Below are 20,907 nucleotides of genomic sequence, written 5' to 3'. Positions count from 1 at the left end.
GAGCCGCAAAGTTTGGCTGTGGCGGCAAATGGGCTTGGGCGGCTCCTCGGCGGGTGGCGGTGGTGGCCGTAGCGGTTCCTCCTGGCCCTGTTAATGTCGGGGCCAGGCCCGGGGAGGATGGCGCCCTAGAACCCGGCCGTGCTGGGGTAGGGGCGGGAGGGGACGGGGTGGGGACCGGCCATGTCGGAGGTGACCCGGAGTCTGCTGCAGCGCTGGGGCGCCAGTTTTAGGAGAGGCGCCGACTTCGACTCTTGGGGCCAGCTGGTGGAGGCGATAGACGAGTATCAGATGTGAGTGACTAACCGCGGGAGCGGGCCAGACCGGCTCCAGTCGTGCGCCTCTCCCTTGTTTCTGTCGGTGTCTCTCATCACTGTATCTGCCAGCCAAGGCTTCTCAGGGTGGGGCCCCGCAGGCACTGAGGCTGAGATCCCTCGCCACCAGCCCCAGCGAGGCTGCTCTGGGGACAAGGGCTCCGCTTTCTGGGGTGACTCGCCTTCTTCCCCCTCCGCCTCCGCAGGGACAGTTCCATTCAACAGGTAGCCCTTCTTTCTTGGGGCGCCGGCCCTAGTAGGCTATCTACTTAGTTCCTTTCCACGGTCTCACGGGTCCACCACTTGGCAGTCAGTTTCCTTTCCTCCTCCTCTCCCAGGTTGCCCTTCCTCGATTTCCCTTTGAAATTCTCTGAGGAATACTTGTGTGTTCTCCGCCCACGTTCCAAGAATGAGTGGCCTTGCTCTGTGTGTGTCTTCCTCCTTCCATGTGTAGGAAAGGAGGGAACTGGTTGCGATTGAGGGGAGGGGGTTCCCCAGGAAGCAGCGAGGGCCAGGGATACCTCTTCTGCCAAAAGAAGGGTCTCCTCTCGCGCTCCTTCTCCACCCCTCTTTCTGGTGAGCCGTGTTTTCAGAATTCCACCTCGATTTCGTTTCGGTTTCTGGGACTGTTATTTGGTAGGCTCTGAGTCCCACCCACCCCCTCGCTCGGTTGCCTTGGGTGGAGTCCGCGCAGGATGTGAACAGAAGAGAGCAAAATGTGAATTAATGGACCACGCACTGGAGCACCACTCCCTCCTTGGATCCCTCCTCCTTTTCCTGTATATAATGTATAGCCGCAGGGTACAAGTGAGTACCAGTTTCCTTGAGCAACCTAAGACCAATTTCTTGCCCTTTCTGGTTTCCGCAGAAAACTTCAGGGATGTCTTAAAAAATAAAAGACAAGATTTATATACACATAAAACCTTGCTTAGGTTTTTGCACATTTTTCTGAACTTAAGAACTGTCTGCCAAAATGCTATTGTTTGCAAACTCGCCATTAATTATTCTTTGTTTAAAGCAAGTTATTGTTTGAGATTTCACTGAGTATTAAACCATGTATGAGTAGAATAACCCGGCCTTCCCCACCACCCCCTCTCCGCCCCTGACACACAATGATTTCTGGAAAGAATAAACGCTTCGTACTTGGAAGATCTAAACTCTTAGCCTGTCCCCACAATAGTTGTTTTTATCTATTAAGATAATTTAAATCTGTAGGTACTGACTTTGAATTGCCTGTAGTTTCAAAAAGCTCCGACAAAAACCCGTGCCCTGGGCCATTTTGTGATGTGTAACAACTAGTAGCATTTGTTTTGCACTTTCACATGATTTCATTTGCTCTTGCAATAACCCAGTGAGAATATAATTATTCTCATTTTACGAAATGAGGAAAACTGAAGCTCAGGTTAAACAGATTACTCAGGTCACAAGCTGATACCACTGAAATCTGGGATTTAAAGAAGAAAATCCAAATCCTATTTCTACTACAGAGCGCTTAAGATGCACTGAGAGTAATTCTGTAAGTGAATTAGACAAATTATAAGATTTTCTTCATTACCGGAGAACACACCCTTCCATACTGCAGCCAGTTAGACAGTAAGCACCTGTGTATACCCATTCTGTATATTAACTAATATTGCATAGCTTGAAATAGAAAGCCATATCTTACTTGTGACGTGAGACCTAGCAGCTGTTGACACTGGGCGGCTGACTTCACAATGGAAAGTGAAGAATACCATGTCCAATTGAAATTACAAAGGAAAATTGAAAATGCAAGCTGTTTAGTGTGAATTTCTAGGAACATGAAGGTGAGGGTGATAGGCACGTGCAAATCCATTGTTGGACCTCGGTACTAACCACTGAACTTCATGATTCTAGCAGTCCTCAAATTATAAAACCTGCCAGGGTCAAATTTCAATGAAGACATGTAATGATTGGCTTAATTCTGTAAACATGTAGGCTACATATAAAATGAGGTCAAGAGTTTAAAATTACTTAATATATCCAGAAATGAATGCAAATTATCTTTTTCATTTGAAATACCTGGGAGGAAAGGCTGCAGCAAAAGACATGAATTGAGGGCCACTATAATGATGTAAACAAGAATTGACAGGATTTAGTTATTGACTGGATATGGAGGGTGTAGAAGGAGGAAGAGTCTAGGATAATTGGGATTTCTAACTGGGTAGGCAGCAGTCTTTTTATAGCCATACAACATACAGGAGCTGCTTTATGGGAGGGATGTAGGGGGAGAGATAGTACATATCTGTATTATCATACTATCTCAGATAGTATGATAGTACATATCTGTATTATTACTACAGTAGTAATACTGTAGCTTAAACAATTTCATTACTCAACAAGTAAGGGTTGGGGATACAAAGATGAATAAAATTTGATTTCTGCCCTCAAAGCACTGAGAATCCAATGGAAGATTTTGGAGTAACTGGGTGTTGCAATTATAGAAGTATGAAAAGAATAAGTGCTCCCACATTCCTTGCTATTTCCTGAAACGTAGTTCTGCCTTAGGGCTCTTGTATTTTTTTTTCTGGGACACTTTTTCCCCCATTATCTGTTTGGGTCACTTCCTCACCTCCTTCAAGTCTTTGTTCAAATATCCTCAGTGAGGTTCTCTCTGGCCACACCCTGTTTAAAATTGCAAAGTCTCTTGTCCACCCCCACTGCCTCTATCTCAGTTTCACACCTCCTGTTCTCCATCCTGCTTCATTTTTTTCCATGGTACTTACCACAATAGAAAATATATTTTCTTTTGTTGTTGTTGTTTCTGTTGTTTTTTCTGAGACAGAGTCTTACTCTGTCACCCAGGCTGGAGTGCAGTGGCATGATCTCGGCTCACTGCAACCTGTGCCTCCCGGGTTCAAGCAGTTCTCCTGCCTCAGCCTCCTGAGTAGCTGGGATTACAGGTGCACACCACCACGCCCAGCTAGTTTTTGTATTTTCAGTAGAGACGAGGTTTCACCATCTTGGCCAGGCTGGTCTTGAACTCCTAACCTTGTGATCCACCCGCCTCGGCCTCCCAGAGTGCTGAGATTACAGGGGTGAGCCACCGTGCCCAACCACAGTCAAAAGTATATTTTCCATATTTGTTTTGTTTACTGTCTCTCTCCCCACTGGATTGTAAGCTCTTTGAGGGTAGAGTATGGGCATATGTTGCAGGGTGTTGGGACGCTGTCTATTTTGTTCTCTACTGTATACTTAGTGTCCAGAGTAGTAATAGGCTCTCCACATGTCATTATTTGTTTAGATATTATGTAGTTATTCTATTGAATGGATGAATTTAGGAGTATGCTATGGGAGCATTAAGGAGTCGATGCCAAACTACAATTGGAAGACTTTAATTCTGTCAAGACTAAAATAGTCATCCAAAGTATTAGATGGTCAATTAAAAGTAACTGCATTTCGCTATTTGGGGATATGTGGCCCCTAACTTATGGTGGAGTGGCACAGAAACTGTTGCTCAGAATCAGGCATTTCACAGGATCAATCCTGAGGTATTTATCTAGCACATGGATACTCAGTAAATATCTGCTAACTAGTCGGGTGTGGTGGCTCATGCCTGTCACTTTGGGAAGCTGAGGAGGGCAGATCACTTGAGGTCAGGAGTTCAAGACCAGCCTGGCCAACATGGCGAAACCCCCTCTGTACTAAAAATACAAAAAAAATTAGCCGGGCGTGCTGGTTTGTGCCTGTGCCCCAGCTGCTCAGGAGACTGAGACACAATCATTGCTCGAACCCAGGAGGTGGAGGTTGCAGTGAGCGGAGATCGTGCCACTGCACTCCAGCCTGGGTGACTGAGCAAGACTCTGTCTTAAAAAAACAAAGAAGTATCTGCTAAGTGAATCGATGAGTCTGAAGACTGGATAATGGCCACTTATCTTTTTTTTTTTTTGAGACAGAGTCTCGCTCTGTCGCCTAGGCTGGAGTGCAGTGGTGCAATTTCGGCTAACTGCAACCTCCACCTCCCAGGTTTAAGCAATTCTTCTGCCTCCGCCTCCCGAGTAGCTGGGACTACAGGAGCATGCCACCACACCTGGCTAATTTTTTTTTTTTATTTTTAGTAGAGATGAGGTTTCACCATGTTAGCCAGGCTGGTCTCAAACTCCTGATCTCAAGTGATCTGACTGCCTCGGCCTCCCAAAGTACTGGGATTATAGGCAGGAGCCACTGGGCCCAGCCCTACTTGTCATTTTTGCTGTGTTTTATGTCTCTGCTGCTGAAAGTGTGGTCCCCAAATTGGTGATGGTCTACAAACTGTTACTGCTGTGCAGTAAGGTAAGGAAAGAAATTGAGAGTAAACATGTGGAAACTTTATAGCAACTTGACATCTCATGATATTTTTGAAATTGTATTTTATGTAAGTATTAGTCTAGAACAAATTTGGTGGAAAAGTGATCCTTTGCTACAGATGGTTTGAGAAGCACGAATTTCTGTGTCACGGAATGCTGTGGGGTTTCCAGGAGTTACTTATGTATGTGCTTAAGGTATGTTTAAAACTCTCCCTTGAGAATAGTCCTGTTTTACTTGTAGGCACCTTTGTAGGGTGAGATGAGTCTCTAGAGAAGAATATTTGACAGATTTATTTCACTTTTCCTAATAGAATGTCAACTTTTATTTTCTCATCTAATATTCAGATCAGTAGATTTCCCTCAGTGGACAAAATCAGGTGTCACTTTGTCTTAAAATGGTATACCCATTTGTGGATATAGAAAATTAATTTTTCATGTCGGCTTGAAAAGTTCTTTTTAAGGCTGGGCGCGCTGGCTCATGCCTGTAATCCCAGCACTTTGGGAGGCCTAGATGGGTAGAATACTTGAGCTCAGGAGTTCAAGACCAGCCTTGGCAACATGGCAAAACCCAGTCTCTACAAAACATACAAAAATTAACCTGATATGGTGGTGCTCACCTGTGGTCCCAGCTACTCAGGAGGCTGAGGTAGGAGGATTGCTTGAGCCCCGGAGACAGAGGTTGCAGTGAGCCAAGATCATGCCACTGTACTCCAGCCTGGGCAAGTTTTTTTTTTTTTTTCCTGTCTCAAAAAAAAAGTTATTTTACAAACAACTTTATTGAGGTATAATTTATATACATGAAATTCATCTATTTTGCATGTACAATTTAATGATTTTTTTAGTGAAATTTACCAAGATGTGCAACCATCATTACAGATTTTAGAAAATTTCCATCACCCCCACAAGATACCTAGTGTTCATTTGCAGTCACTCTATATTCCCACTCTAGCCCCAGACAACCACTAATCTACGTTTTGTCTCTATAGATTTGTCTTTTCCAGACATTTTATATAATTTAAATCATGCAGTATGTGATTTTTTTTTTTTTTTTTTTGAGGCACAGTCTTGCTCTGTTACCCTGGCTGGAGTGCAGTGGGGCGATCTAGGCTCACTGTACCCTTTGCCTCCCGGGTTCGAGCGATTCTCCTGCCTCAGCCTCCCCAGTAGCTGGGATTACAGGCGCCGGCCACCATGCCCAGCTAATTTTCGTATTTTTAGTAGAGACGGGGGTTTCACCATGTTGGCTAGGCTGGTCTCGAACTCCTGACCTCAAGTGATCCATCTACTTTGGCCTCCCAAAGTGCTGGGATTACAGGCGTGAGCCACTCTGCCCAGCCTTGCGTAATTTTTAATAGCACGATTCTGTTTGAATTGAGCATCCTTCCTTTCCCTATTGCCAATTAGCATTTGAACAGGAGTATAGCATTACACCCTTCTGACAGTGATTCTGCTTAGGTTGATGGCCACCACTGCAAATTATGTATAGAATTACTCAAAGAAAGAAACTCATTCCACACTGTAACTTCCCTGAGTTCAGGGATGTATAGTTGATGTTGTTAAGGATACAGAGTATGGATTCCTTGGGAGTACTCCATGCAGGTGGTAGGCCAGTAAGAGTTAGAAAAGAAACCAAGTACAGAACAAAGACAATGGCTATGTTGTTTCTATTTGTACCTTTTCCTGTACAGAATACACAAAAAGTGAGTCTATGAATGACATTTTAGGGAAAATATGAGGCTTCCAGCTTTGGGAGAAAAGAAATAAATGAATGGAAGCAGTTCAACTAAGTAACACAGTGGAGCTATCTTGGAAATACTAAGTTTTTTTTTTGTGGCTAATTCTGCTTTATGTTAAGGAGGATGCAAACCTTTCATAAATTGGATAGAGGCCAGGAAGAATAAGGTACTTTATGCCTTATCTTTAAAGACATGATTGCATAGAACTCCCATCTAGTACATTTTATTTGGAAACATAAACTATCTTCTGCAATTGGCTTGGTAGAGAATCTAGCACTTGCTACCCTTTGTATTCCTGTTCCTATTGCCCACACAGAATAGTACATAGTATGTTTGGGAGTTTAATGTTCGAATTCTTTTGCTAGTTTTTTCCCCTATATTTTTTAGAAATTGAGATAAATATCACATCACATGAAACTCACCAGTTTAAAGCATACAATTCCATGGTTTTTAGTGTATTCACGGTGTTGTGCAACCATTTCCACTAATTCCTGAACATTCCCATCACTCCCAAAAGAAACCCCATACTTGGTATCAGTTACTCTCAGTTCCCTCATCTCCTGGCCACCACTAATCTGCTTTTTGTCTCTGTGGATTGATCTGGTCTGGACATTTCATATAAATGGAATCATATCACATATAATCTTTTGCATCTGGCTTTTTTCATTTAGCATAATGTTTTTGAAGTTCATCTGTGTTACACATGTTAGTAGTACTTCATTCCTCTTTTTGACTGAATAATTTTCCATTGAATGGATATACCACATTTTGTTTATCCATTCATCAGTTGATGGACATTTTGGTTATTTTCACTTTTTGGCTATACATTTGTGTTCAATTTTTTTTTGTAAACATATATTTTTCAGTTCTCTTGGATATATACCTAGGATTTTGAAATTGCTGGGTCATACAGTAACTCTGTATTTAACTTTCTGAGGAATGGCCAAATTGTTTTCCACAGTGGCTGGTACCATTTTATGTTCCCACCAGCAATATCTGAGGGTTCCAGTTTTTCACATCCTGTCAGTACCTGTTATCTTCTCTCTCTTTCCCCCATAAGGATGCAGTTTCATTTTTAAAAAAATTGTACTCATTCTAGTGGGTATGAAGTGATATCTTATTGTGACTTTGATCTGCGTTTTCCTAATGACTAATAATGTTAATCATCTTTTCCTGTGTTTATTGACCATTTTATATCTTCTTTGGAGAGCTGTCTATTCAAATCCTTTGCCCAAAATTGGTCTTTGTATAGTTGAAACCATAGTTTTCTAGTTTAGTTTGTAAGGGGATTGACTTTTACAAACTAAACTGTATGGGTTTTTTGCTGTCTCAGAAGTAGCTTTGGGTCCTCATTGTTGAGCTTGGACTAATAATATAGATCCATCCATTAAAAACTCATGCAAGGCCTAGCTGCTATTTGAAAGTGTAATGATAATTGGACAGACAATGATTTCTCTTGCTGATTGGTGGAGAATTTTCTTTATTTTCCATGAAAACATGTTTTCAAAAGTATATATTGATAGTAGGATGGATTATTACCACTTGTCATTGCTGTAATTTGGATTAGGACTAATTTTACTACCAAATTAATGATAGACTGATAAAGTATCTCTGGTTGGTATTATCACTGGTGCTCTCTGGAAGTGTTTAAGCAGAATCTGGACAACTACTTATTGGCTTATTATAGAATAAAGTCACCCATACTAAAGAAAGTTGGATTAGATGCCCTTTGAGATTCTTTCCAGCTCATTTTTACTGCCTAGAGCTGAAGTTTGTCCCAGTGAAATGGTATGAAAAGTATTGTATCTTACTTTCATCATCATTGTATAAAGAGTTTGGTTTTTTTTTTTTTTTTTTTGGAAGAGTTTGATTCTCAGTGTAGATTTATATTTTAAAAACAGGACAAGATATAATTGTACTTCACATTGTTAAAAAGCTTTAAATTGTTACACTTTGTTGCAGTAGTTTGCTTTTCTTGCATTCTAAAGAACATGTTTTCTTCTTACAGATTAGCAAGACATCTCCAAAAAGAGGCCCAAGCTCAACACAATAATTCTGAATTCACAGAAGAACAAAAGGTACCATAAAATAATCTGTAGATATATCAGATTCCAAACAAAAAGTGTTTTGTCTTTTGAGTTCATTAAGCAAAACAAAAAACAACAAAACATAAACAAAAAACTGTTGTACTTAAGTAAAAAGAATGATACTGATTATGCTTTGCCTAACATTAAGTGATTATTTAGAGATATCATATGACTTATCACTTTAAAGCAATAAAATTGTTGTACTCAGCCATTTAGGCTTTGCTTAACTTTGCTTAACTTTAGTGGAGACCATCCATGCTTTTGCTGAAGAGGGGGAGAACCCAATCCACACTTTGGTGAAGATTGGGGAAACCCAGAGACTGAGGTGTGTCTAGAGTCCTTGGGAAAATAGAAAGATTGTGGGTAGTTGCATTCCACCTCAACACTTATTTGATTCTGAACTTTCATAACTCCTATCTACCTCCTCTCAGAATGAACAGACACACACAAAAAACAAAAGACCAGGACAAACCAAAACACTTCTCCATTGAAAAAAATTAGTTCAAGTCAAGAATTCGGCATAAAAATCCATCTGCAAAATAAATGCATAAGGTTGCAAAATGTTTCAATTGTGCCTTTTCTCCTTGAATTAAATTTTTTGTGTGTCAAGTTGAGTCTCTAAACTGTTAGTTATTATGAAAAATGGGCAACTGAAGCTTTAAAAGAGAAGAAATGGGAGGAAACAACTCCCATTTTCTCTTGGCTCAGAGTATCTAGTGTTAAGTCAATGTTTAATCTTGTAGATAATGAAAAAAAAATTGTCAGTCTATCCCCCATCTCCTAAGAAAAGTGTGAAAACTATGATGACTTAATTTGTTCTTACTTATTCTTTCTGTACAAAGGGAGTGGTAATGATTTTTTGCACACTTTTTTTTTTTTTTTTTTGAGACGGAGTCTTGCTTTGTCGCCCAGGCTGGAGTGCAGTGGCAGGATCTCCACTCACTTCAAGCTCCGCTTCCTGGGTTCACACCATTCTCCTGCCTCAGCCTCCCGTGTAGCTGGGACTACAGGCGCCTGCCACCACGCCTGGCTCATTTTTTTAAATGTATTTTTAGTAGAGACGGGGTTTCACCGTGTTAGCCAGGATGGTCTCGATCTCCTGACCTCGTGATCCGCCCGTCTCGGCCTCCCAAAGTGCTGAGATTACAGGCGTGAGCCACCGCGCCCGGTCTTTTTGCACACTTTTACAGTAAGCCTAACAACATTCATTTTAGTCTATTCATCTATGTTCATTTGATTCTTATTTATAGGAGTTTGGGAAGAAGCCCCTAAAGATTAGGGGCTTACACAAGTTTGTATATTTGCATTTTAAAATATTTTACACATATTTCTTAACGCAGGTTTGTATATTTGCATTTTAAAAATATTTATGATCTACTTTATCTAATGTACTTTTTAATTTGGTATTTAAAAAAAATTACTACAATTTAAAAGAATTTTTTTTTTCTTTTGGCTGGGTGCAGTAGCTCATGCCTGTAATCGCAGCACTTTGGGAGGCCGAGGTGGGCAGATCACTTGAGGTCAGGAGTTTGAGACCAGCCTGGCCAACATGGTGAAACCCCATCTCTACTAAAAATACAAAAATTAGCAAAGTGTAGTGGTGCGTGCCTGTAATCCCAGCTACTAGGGAGGCTGAGGCAAGACAATCACTTGAACCCAGGAGGCAGAGGTTGCAATGAGCCGAGATAGGACCACTGCACTCCAGCCTGAGCGACAGCCAGAGCAAGACTCTTGTCTCGAAAATAAATAAATTAAAAAAAAAAAAGGAATATATTTTTTTCTTAGTAGTTCCTAGTATGCACAGTAGATATTAGGAGTCTTAGGATTTTAGCCCTGGAAAATAATGACCACAGCGGAAATGACTGATTAGCTTAAGGAAAGGAGCCTCTGTAAAATCTGAAATTTCTCTAGGAATTGATTAGGAAATGATCAGCTGGCATCACAGAATTGGGAGTTACGGTACCTAAATTTTGATAAACAGAATATCAGATAGCTACATATATAAATAGCTATCAGAATGTGTCATGAATATGGAAACAGAATGAAAACTCAGGGAATTAAAAAATGTTTAATCTTTAATCACCTGTTTGAGTTACTTACATCCTGTTTCCAACACTGAGGTATAGGATATATGAGCCACATGACCTCAAATATTAAGTGATTTGACCTAAAACACACTAAAAAATATATTTAAAAAAAAATACCACTGGGCATGGTGCCACATGTTTGTAATCTTAGCACTTTGGGAGGTTGAGTTGGGAGGATTCTTTGAGCCCAGGAGTTCAAGACCAGCCTGGGCAACATGGTGAAACCCCATCTCTACTGAAAATACAAAAATTAGGTAGGCGTGGTGGTGTAAGCCTGTAGTTCCAGCTACTTGGGAGACTAAGGTGGGAGGATCACTTGAACTCGGGAGGCGGAGATTGCAGTGAGCTGAGATCATGCTACTGTACTCCCGCCTGGGCGACACAGTGAGACCCTGTCTCAAAAAAAAAAAAAAAAAAAAATCAAGAAATGAGCCTATCATATAATGATTAGATTAATGAGAAAAAATTAACTTTTTCTTAATTTTCTTTAACTTTCTAAGGCTGAAGCTGGTGTTTGATAATGCTATTTAGTCTTAAATTTATAGCTTTTCCTTAGCAGCCACATGACCACTGTATTTTTGGCCACAGGAGGCAGCATGACTTAGAGGACAGAACTGAGACCTGGAATCAGAAGACTGGGAGTCTTGCTCTTGCTGTGGCTGTGGCCTTAATTTTCTTATGTACGAAATGAGGGACTGGAGAACTCTAAATGATCTTTAGAGTATCGCTGAATCTTCTCATGTCCTTTACTTTGAAGTGTTCTGCACCTCCTTCTTTACTAGAGGCCTGATTTCGGAGGCGTTTATTATTTATGATACCTGCCTAGGAGGCATTTGTGGCTGCCAGTTGAGACTACAGAGAGAGCTTGTGCCTGCCTGCCTATTCTATGGGCTTGGATAAGAAACCCCAAATCACTGTATACTACATTGTGAATATAAGACAAGTTGTATGACTTTAAAAGTTTAATTTTCTTTAAAAATGCAAGTAAAACATTCACAGTGGGCCAAAAAAAGTCATACTGATATGTAGGCCTTATTTCAATGTCACATAAGGAAGAAGTTATCAGAGGCTCTAAATTAGTAAATAATTAGAAAACGGAGATCTTCCAGGTGTATTCTGGGGAACATTGGTTCTGAAAAATTGATAGATGTTATTTGAACAGATAGAGTTCGTGACTTCTTGCGACCTTTAGTATGCACATGTGTATGTTGAATATTTTAGAGTTTGGGCATGTAGTATTTTAAAATTTGTTTGCTTTTGGAAGTCTCCCTCTCCCTTCAAAGAACATTTCATTGAGTTTAGTGTTCTGAAACATATTATGGGAAATTTTGATATAAACTGTTGGATCTGCAAAATTAATTAAATGCCAGACCTAGCATGCAAGCCAAAGGAGAAAAAACTCAATTGTGTTTTCTTCAAAAGAGGAACATGGAGAATGTTCTTTACATTATGCTAAGCAAAATTGTTCTTTCTTGAATTGGAATTTTTATGCTTTTACTATTTTTAGTGTTTTCGTAGCAGTGACAAATCTTAGAATTATGCCAACCATTCAATAGTTTGTACAACTTTGAAAGAAGATTTAAAAAAAATATATACTTTGGCCGGGCAGGGTGGCTCACGCCTATAATTGCAGCACTTTGGGAAGCCGAGTCAGGCGGATCACGAGGTCAGGAGATCGAGGATGGCCTGGCTAACACAGTGAAACCCCGTCTCTACTGAAAATACAAAAAATTAGCCGGACGTGGTGGCGGGCGCCTGTAGTCGCAGCTACTCGGGAGGCTGAGGCAACAGAATGGTGAGAACCCGGGAGGCGGAGCTTGCAGTGAGCCGAGATCAGTCCACTGCACTCCAGCGTGGGCAACAGAGCGAGACTCCCTCTCAAAACAAGCAAACAAACAAAAACCATACTTTTAAAGTGCTTTTTAAATGAAACTTGTTACTGTCTAGCGCACAGTGAGCTCTTAAAAATATTTGATGGGCCAGGCATGGTGGTTTACGCCTGTAATCCCAGCACTTTGGGAGGCCGAGGCAGGCAGTTCACCTGAGGTCTGGAGTTTGAGACCAGCCTGACCAACACGGAGAAACCCCGTCCCTACTAAAAATACAAAATTAGCTGGGTGTGGTGAGACATGCTTGTAATCCCAGCTACTTGGGAGACTGAGGCAGGAGAATTGTTTGAATCCGGGAGGCAGAGGTTGCAGTGAGCCGAAATCACACCGCTGCACTCCTGCCTAGTCAACAAGAGTGAAACTCCGTCTCAAAAAAAAAAAAAAAAAAATTGATGAATAAATGCTATTCTGTGTCTTAGGTGTTGATATTTATTCGCATGTGACTGTTATTTAAGACAAGATTAATTCTGATTTTTTAGATACATTCTCGTTTTTGAGAGAATAACTTACATTCATTTTCACGATATTTATTTTAAGTCTAACGAGCTCTAAAGCAGAACTACTGCTCTCTAAACTTTATTAATTGGTGATAAATAGTATGAAAACTTCATTTTTTTTATTCTTAATATTCTCGGCAATTTCTGGTGCAAAATTGATAACACTTATTTGGTCCTCTTTTATGATTAGTTCACTTAGCTTTCGTTTCAGTTCCTGATAGTGTTGTCATTATAACAACTGGGTTTAGTAACCAACGAATAGCTGCCAAAAGCTTTCATTCCACTGAATTCCGGACTTTGGTGTAGTAGATTTTCTCAAGTAAATTTCTGGACAGAATAGAATATCCTGTCTCATGATGCTTAGAAAGCATTTCCCTGTTTTGAGTCAAATTTGGTGGTAATAAGAATTCCAGCACTATCTGCTTGTTTTATATTTTATAAGGCTCTCCTTTCCACCCTTACCCTGATCTCTTCCCCCCCAGTTCTACCTTCACCACCTCCAGCTCCCAGCTAGACAGTAGATTACTGACTGTTTGAATCTAAAAAATTAAGTCTGGATTAACTGAGAACATTCTACCTTATGTGTATTTTTTAAACCTATTTTTTCTTACACAGATTGAAGACATTTTAGCAAAATTAACTTAGCTCTTTAATTGTCCATTTCTAGTCCATCTTTTCCTTTAACTGATCTTTTGAGCTGTCAATTTTCCTAGCAATCACAATCGCCAATATTTTGAAAATGAAAGCATTTTCCATTTTTATACCATATTGGATATGAGCAGTTAATTTGAGTGCTAATAATTCAAGTTTTAATTGTCAGTACATATACTCTGACACATGTGAACTTGTGCTTCTTAATCATTTTTCTGAGTCATCTGTTTCTAAGTGAAACAATTACAGTAGCAAGCGCTTGATTTTGATCTCAATACATTCTATATGTTTTAAAAGTTAATGCTATAGCCGAAATGATAGTGTTCTACTCCTTTTTAAATACTGAGGTTCGGTGTGGTTCCTTAAAATAGTTATGAATAATGCCTGTGGAGGTATTTTGCCATAGTTCAGTAGATTTCTGTATAAAAAACTGTTGCAGCCGGGTGCAGTGGCTCATGCCTGTAATCTCAGCACTTTGGGAGGCCGAGGTGGGCAAATCACCTAAGGTCAGGAGTTCGAGACCAGCCTGGCCAACATGGTGAAACCCTGTCTCTAATAAAAATACAAAAATTAGCTGGGCGCGGTGGTAGGTGCCTGTAATCCCAGCTACTCGGGAGGCTGAGGCAGGAGAATCGCTTGAGCCTAGGAGGCAGAGGTTGCAGAGAGCCGAGACCGTGCCACTGCACTCCAGCCTGGGCAACAGAGCGAGAGTCCGTATATTAAAAACAAACAAACAACAACAACAACAACAAAAAACTGTTGCTTCTGCTTCAAGAAATGTTTAAATTTAAAATAGTTTATTAGTGGACTCATAGTTGTTAAACTACAACATTTTACCTTAAATGTTGAAAGCATGAAATCGCATGGATTTTATAGTAAAGAGAGGAAAAGAAAGTAATGCTTTAAAAGACTTAGTAATTGACATATCTCACTTAATACAGACAAAATTCTTTTTAAAAATCAGTTTTCAAAGAACATAAAAGTATAGCTAAATGGTATTGATATAGAAATATTGCTTTGTTGTATATATTGCTGTATCGCATAGAAGGCATTGCTGGTCTGCCACCATACCACCCTGAATGTGCCCAATCTCATCTGATCTCGGAGGCTAAGCAGGGTTGGTCCTGATTAATACTTGTATGGGAGAAGGCATTGATGCCTAGGGCAAGTTATTTAACCTCCCTGTGCTTCAGTTTTCACACTTTTAAAATGGTTGTATCTAACTCATAGAGTTATAGTGAGGATTAAATGAATTAATGTTTGTAAATCACTTAGGAGAGCCTGTCACTTACTAAGTGCTCAGTAGTTGTTAGCCATCACTATTACTATTATATTTATGTTTAGAATTATTTACTAGTTGTGTTAGAATTGAGTGGTGTGTTTGAATAACAATAATTTGAGGATGTTGGATTCTATGTAGAAAAGACTATTGCTGGTTTCTATGCAACAGTTTGAGAGTGAATAAATCTATGAATATCATGAAATCTTTTGTAGTTGCCATATATAAATGTAATTTTCAGATGTAATCTTTAAGTTTTCAGAACAAAATTGGACATCTTCTAAACTCTTGTATTGGGATTAAAAAGAATTTTTAGAGATTGTGGAGATGGTTCAATATTGTCACTTGTTCTTCGGCATCGAGTGATATCTTACTCAGTAGTGGTTTATTTTGTGAGTTGTTGTATCAGCCGTTTATTGTACATGCTGTAGCTATGTAGCGCCCACTTGCATAAGTGCTGGGGCCAGGACAGCACTTGTTACTCTTCTTTGCTCCTTATTCACCTTCCAAAGAAAATTGATAAAAGAGAAAACCACCAAGTCCAATTTACTAAACTTTTGCAAGTTATCAATACATTTAGAAAAACATGCTTTTTTCCTTCCCAGAATATTCATTGTGTAGGCATTGCAGACATTGTACATAAATACTTTTATGATCTGGATTTATTCCTAATAAAAACTTAAGAAGCATCTCTTTTGGAAGGACTTAAAAGCCTTGATGGACATAATTCAGCTGCCTGCCCTGATACATGTTTCTTATATGAATCTCTCTTTAATTTCCACCCTAGTTATTCCTATTTTTGTTCTGATTACTATTTACCTGGACAATTGAAATAACCTGATTGATTTTGCCTTTAGTCTTTGCCCTTTCCTACTTCAATCTATGTATACTTTTATTTCAATAGTCTTCTTTTTTTTGAGATGGAGTCTCACTCTGTTACCCAGGCTGGAGTGCAGTGGCGTGATTTCAGCTCACTGCAACCTCCACCTCTCAGGTTCAAGTGATTCTCTTGCCTCAGCCTTCCCAGTAGCTGGGATTACAGGCATTTGCAACCACACCCGGCTACTTTTTTGTATTTTTAGTGGAGACAGTTTCACCATGTTGGCCAGGCTGGTCTTGAACCCCCGACCTCAAGTAATCTGCCTGCCTCGGAGTCCCAAAGTGCTGGGATTACAGGCGTGCGCCACCACACCTGGCCACAGTAGTCTTCTTAAAGGGCAGATCTGAAAGAGTTTTAAAAAAAACAAAAAACAGGCCGGGCACGGTGGCTCAAGCCTGTAATCCCAGCACTTTGGGAGGCCGAGATGGGCGGATCACGAGGTCAGGAGATCGAGACCATCCTGGCTAACACAGTGAAACCCCGTCTCTACTAAAAATACAAAAACTTAGCTGGGCGAGGTGGCAGGCGCCTGTAGTCCCAGCTACTCGGGAGGCTGAGGCAGGAGAATGGCGTGAACCCGGGAGGCGGAGCTTGCAGTGAGCTGAGATCCGGCCACTGCACTCCAGCCTGGGTGACAGAGCGAGACTCCGTCTCAAAAAAAGAAATCCTCCTGGTCATTGGGGCTCGATTCCTAATATAGATCTTGTTCTGTTTCTTTAGGTCATATAATGGCATATCTTGCTAAAGCTCATACAATCAAATGTCTGCTTTCTTTTATAATGATTCTGTATTTGTCTTATCTCTCCTAATACAACATGAGCTTATTAAAGGCAAATGCTATCTATGCCCTATCATTAATATCCATTTTACAGCTCATGTTATATAAAACAGATCCAACTGTAAAATTTATCACCGTTTATCACAATATCAGTTTTGCTTAGTGTTGCCTATGTATTTAATTAAACAAGTTGGTGTTGGACTTAAGTCAAAATTAAATTAGTTATATCATTGTGCTAACTTTCAGATATTTTTAAGCCTTTTAAAAAGTGAATTTTAGGCTTTATGGAGAAGAAAAGGTGAAGCTTGGAACAGAAGATACCAGGCAGCCCTTCAAATCATATCTACAGCTGTCATCAAAGCAAACTTGAGTTAGAATTAGTTGTGGCACATTAGGTCAGGGGAGAATATATATACTCACCTTCTCTCCCTCATCCCAACCCTTTGCCTCTTATTTCTTTTCTCTGAAGTCTGAAAGATGCCAGAAAGAAATAAAGTTTAACTTATTTAAGAGAATTATGGATCTTTTATTAATAAAAATTAACTTGATGATTTGAACTAACAGTTATGACAGTTTTGGTATTTATAGCTTTTTCTATTCCTCTACAGAAAACCATAGGCAAAATTGCAACATGCTTGGAATTGCGAAGTGCAGCTTTACAGGTAAGGAGTTTTTCTCCTCTCTTATACAAGGAAAATAAATTATTCTGCATTATTCTCATAAAACATTAGACATTCATTTCAAAAGCAGTATTGTCTCAGAAGTGTTTTATAACAGCATATATTAAATTCATACTTTTTAAGTTCATGTTTTGTACATTGTAAAATAAAATATATGACTTCAGTTTTTTCTGTTATTTTTGGCCTGAGTGTTCCAAAAATAAACAAAAACCAGTTTGAGACTTTTCATTTTCTACCTTGAAAGCAAGAAATAGATTCCTTTTGAATATTTGGTTCTTGCCGCTTAAAAGACAGGGTGCAGTGAAATCTTTGTAGTGCAAAGATGTAATATGCTTATTTTAAATTTAGTCCACACAGTCTCAAGAAGAATTTAAACTGGAGGACCTGAAGAAGCTAGAACCAAGTAAGTTTAAGTTTATATTTTTTTGTGATACTCCTTTGGAAAATTAATCTATTATAGATGTTAAGGCTATTTAACAAAGATTCTGATTTGATTTATTTCTGTTAATATCTAGTCCTATGTGATTTTTTTGGGTGCTTTTGTTACTTCTGTAACATTTATAGTAATTATTTTTTGGATTTTATCTTCGCTATAGAATGTATGAGGTTGTACCTCATCTAAATGTATATTAGCCTTTATTTTGTCTTGCTCACTTTAATAAAACCACAGTTACTTTGGTAAACATTTGCAGCAGCATCTAGTGGAGGAAGTAAAGCTTTAGTCATTGATGCCCATTTACACTACATGTCATTGAAAACTACAGTCCAGCTGTTGGAGCTGCTCTGCAAAATATTTTTTTGTTGTCTTCATTTTCCTTTCTCTTTAAAACTTTTTTGAAGTAAATAATTTATTCAAATGTTTTGGTGGTTAGCGTGCTGCCACGTAAAGCTTTTTTGCTAATTCGGATGAATGTTCTTTGCAATATGGGCAAATGCACAAGAGTTGAATATAAAACTGAATCTAAGTCAATATTCTCATTTTTCATTGAGACAAGATTGCACATCTTAACATTTTCATGTAAATAGAGTTTATTTATCCATCTAAGTCAAATTTCTAAGCAAGGAATCATAAAATCATAGCATTTTAGAACAGAAAGGAGTTTTAAGAGTCATATAGTTGAGTTCTCTCACTTTATAGTTGAACAAAGCTGAAACAATTCGCTGTTTCACTTCAACCCTTAGTAGCCTCTTCTAAGGAAAATTATTGACTGTAACTTGCATTATGTTGAACTAGGTTGGTTGGTTTTGCTAATGTATTCTTCAGAGTTTTAAAAAATGTCTTGAAAATCGTGTCTGAAATTCATACTGATTGTGAAAATACATTTAATTTGCTTATAATAATCCTCAGTCACATACTACTTCTTACTCAAACATATCTCTTCATGACCCTGTAAAATTCCCTTCAATAAATTCGTCCTTCAAAGTCCCTCAGATGTCCCGTCTTTCTCTGTTCCTCTAGCCATATTAAACTCGGCTTCCTATCTTTTATAGTAACACTTTTTATATCCATCTTCATTGTTTGTCCTGTATTTGTTTCACTCCTCAAAGAGATTGTGAATAACCTTTGTATTTTTCCCACAGAGCCTAATTCAGTGCTTTGTATGTAGTATGGGCATGGCAAATTTTGTTACATTGAATAGAATTGAATATCTTCAGGGAAACTTCTCTCATATTAGAAAATAATCTTTCAGATGGGAACAGTTACCCATTTTGCCTACCACAAAAATGAAACAAGTCAGTGGCAAAGAGAACACATGTTGATATTTGTGTGTGTGTCCCATTTCTAGAGTGTAAGCTTCAGGAGGGTGGCAGGTCCATGTTCTGTGAGAGCAGGCTGGGAGTGCAGTTTTTACTAGTGGGGTACGTCCCCACATCTGCCATTCAGAGGTCCTCAGTGTGTAGAGTCTACGAAATGAGCCAGTGAGTCCCCAGCCCATGATGTACTTTGTGTTCATTTAATACCTTATATGAAATTATAAACTCACCTCTCCCCTTCTCTGCATCCTCCTAAAGTATAATTAGTACTACTAGTGGAAGGAAAACCCTATGTAAAGTTTAAGGTAAATCCTGTTTTTAAAGGACATGAGAATCCCTGTTATTCTATAATTGATGAAAATGGAAACCTATTCTACAGAAAGTAAGAAAGGATCTGTTTTTGCTTCCAAAATTATCCACATAAATTAAATATTTGATACACTCTACACTTGCAAAAACAAAATAATGAAAGGTTATTATGCCAAAATAAACATTTCCTTTTCAAAGCATTGATACCTAAGAAAAGAAAATACTGTTTAATTCTTCTATTACAATACAAATGGAAGATATTCCTAGTAACTGATACAGTTTTTAACTTTTTAATTGGTGTTTTACACAAATTAAAGATTGATTTTTCCCCCGTTTTATTATTAAAATATTACTGTACGTTTTTGTTTCTGATATGAAGGACACATGGTCCTTTTTGTCACCTGTTCGCCTTTCCCATTCGTAGTATCTAATACAATATTATGTTAGTGATTAACTGGTATTTATTGAGTTGAAGTTATCATTTACTCACAATGAGCTATCATGTACAAAGTTTAGAAAGGATGTTCTTATAATTTTTTTTAAAAAAATAGTACTTTTTAGTGAGATCTGAAATGCAAAGATTCTAGTCAGCTGAATAGTGATAGAGAATGAGTTGTACAATAATGTAGGTTTATACTTGTACTTTAAATTTTTCTGTGTAATTTCATGATTTTAATTCTCACAACACTCTGAGGAAATGTTCTCATTGTAGAATTGAGGAAACTGAGATTCAGAGTGGCTATGTGAATGTTCAAGTCATTGGCATAATTCTTGGGCTAGGATTTGATTTCAAACCTTCTAACTTTCATCTTCTGACACTTCTGCCTTGCTTATCAAACTTTTGCTATACAGTTGATTCTATTCCTTGAACAAGCCTGACTAGTTTCTGCGTCAGAGCCTTTGTTGTTGCTCCAGGCTGATCCCTGGGAAGCCCTTTCCCTACAGCTGCCTGCAGATGGTGCCTCTCATCCTAGGTCATGGCTCAATGTCTTCTAATCATTTAGTTTTGAAAGGCTTACCCTGACTACCTTAGCTAAAGTTTTCCTTCTTCTCTACTTAATCCATTTGCACACTCATCCTGTTTGTGTCCTTTATAACACTAATCACAGTTACATTATCTTACTTGTTGGCTTATCGCTTTTTCTGATGAGAGTCTGAGATCCATATATGAGGACAAAGACTCTCTGTCTTGATCACTGTTCTCTTTAGCACCTAAATCAGTGACTGGAACATTATAGGCACTCAATCCATATTTGTTGAGAAGAAGAAAGAAAGAGAATAAATGAGAATCTAGACACAAGCCTCAGAGTTCTTTCTCACTGGAGGGTTTGGTATAGATTACATATATAAGAATGAATATACTATGGATTATGTATATAAGATTATATATATAAGAAGGTATAGATTATATGTATGAAGAGTATAGATTATATATAAGATTATATATATATATACAGGTATAGATTATATATATAAAAGAAGAAGATGAAGGAATGTTGGAGGAAGTCATGGAATTGCAACGTGCAGTCTCTGGTTTTCCTCCTTTGGGATGCCAATATGCCACAACCATTTTAGCTCTGAACTGCAGAACTCCAAAATTAAAGATTGAATAAATTGAATACAAAATCATGGAAGCCTTTTAGGTCTTCCAGTTAACGCCGTGA

General features: G+C 38.8%; 1 protein-coding gene across 1 annotated transcript in view; it reads left to right on the top strand.

Annotated features, from left to right (window-relative positions):
• The first annotated feature begins 5 nt into the window (after window positions 1-5).
• Window positions 6-20,907, top strand: part of LOC105493460 (axin interactor, dorsalization associated) — a 42,680-nt gene continuing 21,778 nt past the window's right edge. Inside the window, exons 1-4 of the mRNA XM_011761136.3 lie at window positions 6-290; window positions 8,360-8,429; window positions 17,108-17,161; window positions 17,528-17,582. Coding sequence (XP_011759438.1) covers window positions 181-290; window positions 8,360-8,429; window positions 17,108-17,161; window positions 17,528-17,582 — 289 coding nt within the window. The 5' untranslated portion in view covers window positions 6-180. The remainder of the gene's footprint in view (window positions 291-8,359; window positions 8,430-17,107; window positions 17,162-17,527; window positions 17,583-20,907) is intronic.

The sequence above is a fragment of the Macaca nemestrina genome, chromosome 1 (genome assembly GCF_043159975.1).
Source record: "Macaca nemestrina isolate mMacNem1 chromosome 1, mMacNem.hap1, whole genome shotgun sequence".
NCBI classification, from domain to species: domain Eukaryota; kingdom Metazoa; phylum Chordata; class Mammalia; order Primates; family Cercopithecidae; genus Macaca; species Macaca nemestrina.
The sequence above is the reverse complement of the archived record's forward strand: the minus strand, read 5'-3'. Positions and strand labels throughout refer to the sequence as shown.